The sequence below is a fragment of the Syngnathus leptorhynchus genome, chromosome 12 (assembly GCF_054491065.1).
Source record: "Syngnathus leptorhynchus isolate UIUO chromosome 12, UIUO_Slep, whole genome shotgun sequence".
In the NCBI taxonomy this organism is placed as follows: domain Eukaryota; kingdom Metazoa; phylum Chordata; class Actinopteri; order Syngnathiformes; family Syngnathidae; genus Syngnathus; species Syngnathus leptorhynchus.
Window position 1 is genome coordinate 5,422,594 of NC_141206.1, and position 12,249 is coordinate 5,434,842.

General features: G+C 44.6%; 1 protein-coding gene across 4 annotated transcripts in view; it reads right to left on the minus strand.

Moving 5' to 3' along the window:
- Nucleotides 1-12,249, minus strand: part of dym (dymeclin) — a 26,074-nt gene continuing 13,825 nt past the window's right edge. For 3 of the 4 annotated variants that reach the window (XM_085925358.1, XM_085925357.1, XM_085925359.1), the window contains exons 15-17: nucleotides 8,356-8,538; nucleotides 5,990-6,103; nucleotides 1-1,455 (exon numbers count right to left, since the gene is read on the minus strand). In XM_085925358.1, the coding sequence (XP_085781484.1) occupies nucleotides 1,306-1,455; nucleotides 5,990-6,103; nucleotides 8,356-8,538 (447 nt within the window). In that variant the 3' untranslated portion in view covers nucleotides 1-1,305. Of the gene's footprint in view, nucleotides 1,456-4,322; nucleotides 5,452-5,989; nucleotides 6,104-8,355; nucleotides 8,539-12,249 lie in introns of those variants that run through there. The other variant, XM_085925360.1, reaches the window with a different exon arrangement.

The following is a 12,249-nucleotide window of genomic DNA, read 5'->3' on the forward strand; positions in this document are numbered from 1 at the left end:
TTCATACAATATTTTTATTCAAGCTCCTCCTGGAAAAGTAAAATGCTTCTGTTTCTATGCTTTTATTGTGTATCTATAGTAATGTTTTTTTTCACACCTTTAGAGTGGCCCAGTTATATTAGAAAATGAAATAAATAATTCAATGCAAAAGCTTGACATGCATATAGAGACATAATAAAATTGGAGGTTGAAACACTTGCCTTACCTTCATTTGGATGAGTTATTAAATTCCTATTTTTATAGACCAAATGAATTTGGACAGAATAGTATTAGGGGCACACTGAAAAGGCAAAAAAAAAAAAACATTAACAGGGAAAGTCAAAGAAATATGACACTATTATATATAAAAATAATGTAGAATATTTTCAAGAAAAAAAAGTCAATGTTTTTCAAATGTCACGTTATGGGGATAAGTACTTTGTAATTTTGGTCATTATCAATTGTAAGTGTATTCCATGTAACTTATTCTTAAACAAAATAGGCCAAAATAAAATATTTTTGAACAAAGATTGTAACATTTCAAGAATGTAACGCTCTGTCAGCTCCATCAACACTGATATGTCCTCAAAAAAGTTGATTTTCATTAAATTAACATCTTCTGTCTTTCTAATTCTATCATAATATTTAGACTTTATTCTTGTAATAATCTGGAATTGAGTTCATTCAGTGCTCCTTTGTTGCCATCATATAGCATCTCGATAATTACAAAATTTTTTATTATGGTGGCGATTCGATTACAGGTTTGTACTATTTACGGCGAACTCTTTGTCCATGATGGCCAACACTGGATTCACCAAACAAATTCACCCAGTGTTTTACAAAAATCATGATTTGACTGATCTTGAAATCATTCATGTCATTTTTCTTGTTCAGTGTGGCCCCAATGCCCCTAAAGTGAACTTATCATTACAAGTGAGCATTTGACTGCATATTCATGAAATGCCAGTGCATCTGTAAATAAATTAATCTATGTGGTAAGTCCTCTGTGTGTTTTAATCAACTTTGTTTTCTTCCAGAAGCCACAACCATCAAGATTATTGTCTGTCGCTGGTCTCTGTAATGCCCCCCCCCCAACAATGGGGAGCTTCAGCATTACATGCGTTGTGGAAGCAGGTCAATCCCCCCAAGAAGATTCCCAGCGGAGAAGCCAGAGGACTTGTTTTGGTTTACAATAAATGAGGTTGTGCTGTGAGGCCGCTGCAGAGCAAGTTCGAGGCACTTTCCAAAGCAGCGTCCTATAAAAAGCAACACACACACACACACTTGCACAAAGTGCCAGTCTATACTGGGACAGACACTCAAGCCTCAACCAGAGTCCATGCTGAAGAGCTCGATGCCATGCGGGGACCAGTGGAGGCCCACGCCTGAATTGAAGACCAGCGACCACACGTACGGGATGAAGAAGTCCTCGGGCTGGTCCTCCTCCACATATTTGAACTTCAGCTCCGGAAACTTCTAGACAATGAGAGTGATGATTGGAAAAGGAATTAGTGGAATTAGCAAGGAGGAAAAATCGCCCTTTTTCAAAGTAATTCTGAAACAAAAACATGACTGAATACCTTGATCGTCACTTTAATACATAGTGTGTGTGTGTGTGTGTGTGTGTGTGTGTGTGTGTGTGTGTGTGTGTGTGTGTGTGTGTGTGTGTGTGTGTGTGTGTGTGTGTGTGTGTGTGTGTGTGTGTGTGTGTGTGTGTGTGTGTGTGTGTGTGTGTGTGTGTGTGTGTGTGTGTGTGTGTGTGTGTGTGTGTGTGTGTGTGTGTGTGTGTGTGTGTGTGTGTGTGTGTGTGTGTGTGTGTGTGTGTGTGTGTGTGTGTGTGTGTGTGTGTGTGTGTGTGTGTGTGTGTGTGTGTGTGTGTGTGTGTGTGTGTGTGTGTGTGTGTGTGTGTGTGTGTGTGTGTGTGTGTGTGTGTGTGTGTGTGTGTGTGTGTGTGTGTGTGTGTGTGTGTGTGTGTGTGTGTGTGTGTGTGTGTGTGTGTGTGTGTGTGTGTGTGTGTGTGTGTGTGTGTGTGTGTGTGTGTGTGTGTGTGTGTGTGTGTGTGTGTGTGTGTGTGTGTGTGTGTGTGTGTGTGTGTGTGTGTGTGTGTGTGTGTGTGTGTGTGTGTGTGTGTGTGTGTGTGTGTGTGTGTGTGTGTGTGTGTGTGTGTGTGTGTGTGTGTGTGTGTGTGTGTGTGTGTGTGTGTGTGTGTGTGTGTGTGTGTGTGTGTGTGTGTGTGTGTGTGTGTCATATTGATTCTCCAGACACTCCTGCATTGCAAGGTAACCTGTTTGGCCCAGGTAGATTTTCACTCAGTGATCACTCTTCATGAGCAACTACAGTAGCGGCAGATGTAATTCCACCTGACTCCAAGGTTCAATTGCTTACAGCTTCCCGCAGGGCACGGATCAACTCTCGGGTCCGAGGGATGACCTTTTAACTAATGCGGCCACCTCGCCTTTTGACCCGGTCGCATTGACGGCTACTGTTTGCCAAATAAAAGCGTCGGCGTGGTGGCTCATCCACCAGGGAAATAAGAGGAAACATCTTTGCTCCGTGCGCCTGACCTGTGCTCATAACGAGTAAACACCATCGGGGAGTGTAATAAAATGAAACCAAGCATGGAGCGGTGTCATTTTGCACAACGGTTTGACCTTATTGTTTGAGCCTGCGGCGGCGGCGAGGTGCCGAGTTACATGATTACTCGCTAACAACAGTCAGACTCCCGCTGCTCTCGACTTGCGTGGACCACACTTGTTCATAGACACACACACGCGCATTGTTGTACTGTATTGTTTACATGGCGGTCCAGACGACAGACAACACTGGCTCAGGTGTGTCAATAAATGTACGTCGGGTGTGTGTGTGTGTGTGCGTGCGCGCGCACACATATATACACACTCACACAAAGTCGAGTGAGTGCCATCCTTGTTAACGCTTCAATTATATCTATGACCTCATAAGCGTACAGCACTTGGTGCGGTCTGTAATGTCATGGTGATTATGGCTGAAATTGAAAAAAACCAACTAAATTAACTAAAAGAATAAAAAAAAACGTCAGCAGAATAGTGGTTTTTCAGGCTAACGCTGATGTTGAACATTTGATGAGCTGGTGTCTACGAGACAGTTGTCGACACACCAATACTGGTCGGATAATAGCGAGCTTGCATTGTCAACAGAACGTGAGTGGGAGGGAGTGGGGTGCTTGGGTTTCTGGCATATGGCCTGTGACCCCGCTAGCCCTGGTGTCTGGGTCATTATGATAGCGATAGCAGGGACGGGGAGAGCTCAATTGTGCCTTTCATGTGTGCAGACAGCAGACGAGAATGAGGCGCTCCTGTATAATTGATGCCCTTGCTCTATCTATCTACCTGCTGCTTGCTGCGTTTTGTGTTTTTCTGCCTGCGTGCTTGACGGAGGCCGGCCATTATTGCTCGGTGGATGGACCGAGCGAGACACCTTGGATTTGCCTTTTCACATTGTAGCTATGCTTTCGTGTGCACAATTGAGGTCATATCATTAAACCTTGGCATTTATTAAGATTTCACCTCAACAGATGACCGAAAGCGTCCATTAACTGCGCTTTCATCCGCTTGCATAAAAAGAAATCATCTGAACGACGCTAATTTCGATAAGCACCAAATCATAAGCTGTCATGGCAACCATTGTGGTGCACGGCTGCAATTTTTTTCCCATTGAGACGAACAAAATGGCCACGTACATGATCTCAACACAAGAATGTTGCCTCCGGGTTACAGTCGGAACATTATCTCAGCGCCCGGACTGTCTGCGCAGCGCCTTCTCTTCTTAATATATCTGCGGCTTCCCGGCAATCTCGACACTTGGCCTGAGTTCCTATCAGTCAGTTGTGGGTCCTGGCGGGTCGTGCCCTCGCCTCTGGACACAAGACTGGCTGGCTGGCCTCATGTCTGCACTGGGGAGACGCTGTGTTCCCTTCGCTTCCTTTCCTTTCCCCCTGTGGGAGCATTTCAGCAAACCTAATAAAAAGAAACTGCAGACCCAAAGTTTAGTGGTCCTGTCTTAGAGTGAATGTCAATTATCCCTGATCTATAAATCCTACAATAAAGTTATTTGTGGCTCATTGCTGTTGACCAAAGAAGGTCGCTGTCCTACACTGGCCCAGGTACTGAGCAAAAGCGGCAAAGCTAACTAGCGCCCCCCTCCCTCCTCCCCATCCTCAGGAGCCAGAGAGTCTGTGGGTTATCGCCGCTCAATAAGGCAGATTTCGGTCGGCCTAAACAACACATTCCACAGGCGCTGCCCATGAGAGTCGCTGAAACAACACACACCCACCCACCCACAAACAACGGTCGTCCCCGACACTGTTGCCTTTTAACCCTTTCTTTCAGTTTGGACAGACTTAGCATGTGGCTTTTTTTTTTTTTTGGCATGCACTAAGCAAATAGGCGTCTTGTCGTCTTCTGTCAACAGTTTTCCCCTGACAGTTTGTTTTGTCGGTGAGCAATCTGAACAAAAACCATTAATGTCACTGAAATGCCTTTGGGGAACACCATGACAAGTCGGTGTTGAAAGTCCAATGCATTTAAGGTTGTTTCCTGTATCTACACAACAGGCAAGTAGAAAAATAAACTTCTTCCTAATCTTTCAACGGGCAGAAAGATAAATAAAGAAAAAAAAATCTTTGGTCACGTTGCCAACAAGACTCAGAATCTTCTGTTTGGATGCCATACTGATGTCTACGAGAGATTAATTCATTAGGTCAAGACACAAGAATGTTCTTAAGGTTCCTAGACGAGTATGAATTTCATTTGACCAACATTAAAAATTCGTGTATTGACACTATCTGAGGTAGGAACATTAATCATTACTTTTGCAAAAGCAAAGTTGTCGCCGCTTATCAAAGTCAAATGGCAAACTCGGGCCCGAATAAGTTCACAGAAACAAGTGAGGAAGCCTCAAAGTCAACGATATTTGACCGACTTTTAATGATTATCCTTCACGGCTACCTCGTCAGCATTCCCCGGCGCATTCACTGCCAAGAGCTTTTAGCAGTAATTACCAATTCATTGATGATTCCACACGACATTAATCCAGCCTATGGATTTTCACGCCGAGGGCTGAGTAGCCCAATGAGCTCATCGGGCAATGGCGTGCGTCAGGTGTGGGCGAGACGGCACTTTGTTTGCCGCACGACACCATCGAATAATGATAGTCCACATTTTCTCTTCACTTCACGGCGTCCTCAAAAGGATGAGGGCGATGCGACGACGTTCACGCTAAAGAGGACGCATTGATTGGACTACTTTCATCTTGCTACCGTTGGCCGGTTGAAGGTCAACACCGGCCACTCATCAATGGAATGAAATCTCGCCGCCGCAGTATCAATGTTTGAGACACCTCAGACAATCAGGTCTCAACGTTGGCCCGGTTTGACGGCCTCGCGCGGCGGTGGCGATGGCAAGGCCGGCGTGCTATCTATCCATCTTCCAAATTCTGGCAAGACAAATGCCCCGCGCCCGGTATAAAACACAGAACACATGATGAAACACGCAATTAAGAGCTTCGGCGGCGGCGGCGAGGAGGAGCCGAGCTGGGGAAAGACTGGATACATATTTCCTCGCTGATTAATGGCGGAGCTCCGGAAGGGGCAGAGGTTCGCAAACCCCGGTAGGAGTGCTGGGAGTGTTGGGTAACGAGGCGTTGTGGCAGATTTATATCCGCCCCCACCCCTACCGATTCGTATGTGCCCGTGACAAAGTGCCCCCGGCCCACGTCCCATCTCCTTGAAATGTCATTATATGTTCGCATGGAGCCGGTCAGCAGGGATGGAGGGAAGATGAGCGTTACGGCTAATGAGAATGGGGTTTGGCCTTTTGTCACATGTCCCAATGGCTCTTTCCATCTTATTCCCAGTTCTCCCCTGCCGCAATTCCTTTCCCACCTGTGCACACAACTTGATAGCAGCGAGTCGCCCCGGCGGTCCCAACGCATGAATCTTGATTACGAGTTGCTTTCGGGCGCCCTGTCTTACCTTCAGCCTGTCTATAGGCAGGGCCTGGGCTCCTTTCATGATCACCTCCTGGACCCTCTCCACTGACAGATCACTGCCGGCCTGCTCTAAGCGCTGGCTGAAGAAGGCGATCACCTAACAACAAAGGTGGCAAAGAAAAAGTTGATGTAAACAAAAGTGTTTTCATCATACATGTTCTGTGTGGTGTGAGCTGACATGTAACAAACACTCTGTGCTTGCATGGGCTGTAAAAAGCTGGATAATGAACACGGTCGGCGCCTTTCACAGCAACAACAAAGCTCTTTGCTTTTTTTTTTCCTTTGCGACACACAGGCGCTCGTTTCATGCTTATCTCATTGAAGCTTAATATCAATTGCCAGCCCTGGTTTGGTCTAATCCTAGCATCGTCGCGTCGGGCCCGCAGCAGTAGAGCGCCTATATGATGACGCCAAGTGCAATATGGAGCTTTAATGATGCTTATGGAAGCACGCAACAAAGTGGTCTTTTCTCGTCCATCGAGCTTGTCTGATGTCGGTTGATGGAGCTTTAACAGCAAGGTTGGACATCATCACTGATGCGGATGGAGAAACATCGGTGGAAACGCGTGTAGCCTTGTTAAAGAAAAAAAAAAAGTGACATTGTAACGCTGCCAGACGTTTTTTCTATGAATGCTTAAAATGCAACTGCCATTTTGTTTTGTTTTTACGCTTGGGAAATTGGGTCCAGGGTTAAAATGTTGCTATCAGAGATTTATTAACTGCACGGGCACTACTTAAAATAATAAGGATCATGCTCGAGCCACACACACACTTCAGAAACAAACGTCTCAGCTTCTGACCAGCTCATGTCACATCATCACCTTATATTTATAAAACCCCCAAAAAAAAACAATAAAATTGAAATCAAAATAAAATAAATAAATAATATATTAATTTATAAAAAAATAAAAAAACAACACGGGACGGATGTAACTCCCAGCTGCATAATGTGCATAACCCCAATCATTTGCACATTATTAGCTCAAGTCCGTGTCAAGCATTTTGGGATTCCACACTCACCAACCTGGAATTAACTCATCTCTGCGTTATGCGATGCCTGGCGGGTTTCAGCCCAAACAAGACATCAAGCGCACACTGCGCTTGATGTTTGCAGCGCTGCGCTACATTCTCCCCTGGAGATATGTATGATATCCGATAATTAAAAATCTCTGCTTTACCAAGTATTTTTAATACCCCGCTCACCCCCAAAAAATAACATATTTTGGGCAAACTGATAGCACTAAACACATGCACATGCAGCGTTTCTTCTCTTACAAGCGGAACCCACAAGAGCATTCTGTGCGTCTGCAGCAAAATACTAATCTCCTCATCAGTTCTGAAGGCCTCCCATATGGGGTTAATTTAGAGGAGCAGTTCCCTCAACCCAGCATCACATATGCACGCAGATTTGCAGGCAGAGAGGGGGGGAAGACTTTGGAGAATCGCCTCGAGGAAGCTGACTTAACCGAGGGATTCCAGCAAGCATGCTTCCTCATACTTATGGATAACTGCGGTGCCTATGGCCATGTACTATGCAGCAACCCCGCCAATCGCACAAACACACGCACATGGGAGACTGCTCAGCTTCCTTTTCCTTTTTGTACTTGACTCATAAAACTGTGAGTGACAGCTTTGGTTTGCCCCTACCATCTGATTAATAAATATCTGACACTTTTTCTGTCAACCCAAGAGCAAGAGTGATTCATTTATCAATACTGCACAACCCTCCTGTTATAGGGGAAAAACATTATTTGGACATATAATGTGACTTTTTTTCATATGCATGAGGAAAAAAAAAAAACTGTTGTGGCTGAAACAACTTGAAACGGACAACTGTATTAATAAATAAATAGAAATATTGTAAATTAACGAAGGAAAATTAGGCATTACTTTTGGACAAAGTCGTCGCAAAAAAAATAAAAAATAAAAAAGATGGTAGGTCACCTCAAGAAAAGCCAGAATAATTTGACCAGCAGCATAATAGGAGGATTAAGTAGTATTCAGTACCAGCCCTTCCTGTGTGGAGAGGCTTAAAAAAATTATGAAGAACCGTCCTACTGTGCTCGTTTCACATTCACGGGTCAATATGACCTGCTCGACATTCATCCTTTGAAAAATGTGGTAACACGATGCAAATTCTATTAAAAGAAAAGAAAGAAAAAAAAAGTCAAACCAGAGGACCTGGAGGGTTAAGTATAATGCATTTTCTTTTCCCCCCAACGGGTCAATGTCCTCCATATTTATTGAGATCTCTGGATAAATTGTGTTAGAAGCCTTAATTTGTTTTATTTTTCTTTTATTGCGTGAAAATTGCAGAAATGGTTCACCATACACAGACGGGATACTGACCGTGTCCAGATTTTGCATGATGTCTTGGAAGGACGGGTGTGTCCTGAACTGCTCAAAGAGCTCCCGCTTGTAGAGCAGCGCGTACACCAGGTTGGGGTTGTGGTGCAGTGAGTTGCAGAGGCAAGAGTTGATGATCTCCAACATCATGCGGATCACTTCCTCGATCACATTCAAGTCCTGAGCCTGAGGGGGAAGACGGAGGAGGACGACATAAAAGGTTAATTGGCTTCCCACAACACTGGTTTCACATAGAATGGTGTCTTTAAATGATTTCTTCCAGAGAGATTAATGAGTGTACTTTTGGGGGTCAAATGGGAAAAGAATAAAAGCTAAGCGGAAGCTGTAAAAATGATTTCATAGGCTAAGCTAGGTGGAAAGTATTACAATTCATTAAAAAAAATAATAAATAAAAAATCAACCAGCCTACCAGCAGGGAAAAAAAAAAAAAAAAAAGATAATCGTAGGCACAAATGTCTTTCACACACAGACGTGCTGAGCCCATTTGAACACGCCTATAAACCAAAACAACTGCCTAAACTGCATGCCGAGACGTTTACCATTCCAGGGAACTCTGACGAGTGGTCACGCCACAATGTTGTGGGCGTCCATGTTTATGTTCTAGGGAGCTATACCACTCATTTGTTCCATTCTGCTGCAGTTCTTAATGTTTCTCCTATATAGTCCTTTTTTATTGATTTAAACTCCGTTTTCACATTACAAAAACTAATCTATTTTCAAAGACTGTTTAATATTCCAAACCACCACCTGCTGCTGCTTTTTTTTTTTCTTCTTTACATGGTTAATCAATAACTTAATATGTTTCGGTGTAAAGCCCAGCCTGAGGCAGCCACCCTTCCGTAACCAATTGGAACATTAATTAGTTTGATTGGACTAAAAAAAAAAAAAAAAAACATTCTTATTTGCCTGACTCTACAAAAAGTACCACAAAATGATTATTTCGGGCTGGGACTATGTACGCTACAGTATGATAAAAATAGTACATGCATTCAAATCAATCCATCTGCCCTTCATGGAAAACATGTCTGTTCATCTGGTCGTGTTGATCACGCGTCAACGCCCCAGAAGACCGCCGCCAAGACGAGACGAGATAACATTTGCCGCCTGCGTGCGCAGCTATTCAATGGTGCGATGATAGCATTGTAGACTAAGATCCCGCCATGATGAGGGTGGTTCCCACGCTCCGTATTCATGGTAACAAACTAGCTATGTTTAGTGTGTATAGGGGTTGTACAGTGCTGTGGAAAAACTCTTCTCAAATTCTTGCCTTGTTGCCTATTTTGATTGTTCCAATTTTGCTAGCAGTTTTCAAATGGTTGGGGCCTCTTGAAAATAATGTTACTGGAAGAACACAGAAGCCCAAGTGGGAAGATGTTAAATATCTATACGTAGAGTGCGACGCATTGATTTCCAGCAGGCTGGAGGACGCCCAGGGCAGGCGCGGCAGCGTTCAGCGGCAGACGCGAGGAGGTGAGCGCAATACAAGGGCAGCCAGAGATAATGAGGATTGATCGTGCGTCTGGAAGCAAAGAAGGAAGCGCTCGGGGCTTGACTACGCAGCCCGGCTTCGGTCCGCAGTGGCGGCCCATAATTAGAAAGAACCAAGGGGAGCTGAAACGGGAGACAGTCGAGAAGAACGAGGTAGCGAGGACTAAAATGGAGAAGCGGATGAGGGGTAGGATTGAGGTGGCGAGTGTGTTTTGTTCTCTTGCGGCGGCTTAATGAGATTGGCCGGGCAAGGAAAAAAAAAAAAAAGCCACGCTAGGGAATTCAGGTCACAGGAAAATAGGCTAGCTAGACGTCTGCCTGGCCCCATGTGTGCATGTGTGTGCGTGTGTGTGTGTGTGTGTCAAGTGGATGAGATTAAGAGGTCTGCCTGAAACCCAGACAGGATTTAAATATCTTAACTCCTCATTTCTTGGTGCTCCTCGCTTTTGTGCTTGTTTCCCCCCCCAAAAAATTTGAATCCCCCCCAGACAGCCTAAAATAAAAACACCTCACACACACACGCCTGCTGTGTATGTTTGTGTGCGACTTCCTTGCCTCGCCTCTCCGCGATGTTGAGTCACAAACCGCTCCTGCTGCTATTTAATGCCTCCCCACACCCAGGAACACAGGGCTCGGACGTGAGCTGTATCATTATTCTGCCCTATTTGCACAAAAATGACAGGAGGCTTGCTGAGAGTCTCCCCGACAAGCACAAAAGTGTGCGTGTGTGTGTGTGTGTGTGTGTGTGTGTGCAGGTACGTATGACCTCCGCTATACGTCTGACAAGGTCGATCACGGGTCGTGCGGCGCCACTAAACATCATACTCGTGTCGATTTTACTGCTTTTCTGCAAGCATTAGCTTGTGTGGAAGCGCTTAAAGGCAGCGGGCGTGTAACTCCCTGTTCAAGTGGGTGCCGGCATCATTAAACCAGTAGCTTAGCGATTCCCTGGCTGCTCACCGCAGGCTGTTGCAAGGCAGACAAAGCGGACCAGCCTATCGGGAAGCGGCACCGACAAAGCAAAAAGAACACGGTGACAGACTCTCAATTTAACTCGCTTGAAAAGAAGATTTTTAGTCGATGTATTTGTTCAGAGCATTTTTGAAGGAATTTGGAACTTTACAGTCATTGAAGCTGGTTATCGTTTGTCAAAAGTCAATCTTATGTTTGATCTGATGAGATGTCACGGATGATGGCAACTGTGTGACTAACTGAACAGGAAGTCAGACAGACACGGGAAATGCATGTCGATGAGCACAAAAACACATTATGGGTTCATGTCAAGATCTCAAGTACTGTTTAAAAACCCAAACAACAAAGAGACAAATTCAACCCATCACAGCTCATGTCGGAATGAGAGAAAAACAGGGGCAGAGTGACTTGTACTTGTCAAATGAACATGGGGAAGATTCATATTGTGAATGGGAGGAGGGAAAACAATTAAAAGATGGATGCTGCAAATGGAGCAGAAAAAAGAAACACACCACGCAGACAAAAATGAGCATAGGTCAGAGTGACTTAGCAGCCCCAACAGCTCTGTCTGTCTCTTTCTGTCTGTCTGTCATGTCTTTGGGGACTTTTTAAAATAGGTCATTGTCTGACCTGCATTTATGCCGCTACGGCCGAGACATAATCGCGCCATTTTTTTTGCCAGGCGACTTTTCACACATAAGCTCTCTGCCTGGGGTTTGTTTTGGAAAAAAACATGGGAATGTCATAGTCAGAAATAGAATGGAATTAAATGATTTCAAAAACCGTCGCCATTAGTATGAAGATAATGTTTCAATGATCATTCAGCAAAAGGTAAAAACAAGCTTTCTTTCTTTCAAAATGGAGAGTGTTGCAGAAAGGAAAATTGGCTGAGGATTTTGCTGACAGTTTATGGAACAAGGATCTACCCATTGTGCTCCTATTCTTTTTTTGGCAATCACAAGTGACTCAAGGCTATCTTAGCGTGGGTAGCTAGGAAACAAGACTAAATCCAGTGCCAAATTACTTGACGAGGAAGCGAGAGTCATTTGTTTATTACGCTATGTGTCCTTGGGCTGGACTATTACCCCTCGACGTGAACCTCAGCGCTACGAAGCCGATGAATGTCTCTAGTCTAGGCTATTAAAAAGAGATCACAGTTTGTGACTCAACTGCCGCACGTAAACACTGACAGGGTGGTCCTGGAAGCCGGCTCGCTGCGTGTTCCTTCGTATGGCTGTCTGCGTGTGTCTTTTCCCAGAAAGGCAGTAAGAATAACAGTAAACAGACAAACAGACAGACAGAAGCACCATTAGCACGACCGCTGGCCCGGGAGTGTAAACAGTGACATACAACACAGCGCACACAATCACAGCTTTTAACGTTCGCAGCACGTCATTGTGAATAATTCAAACTAAA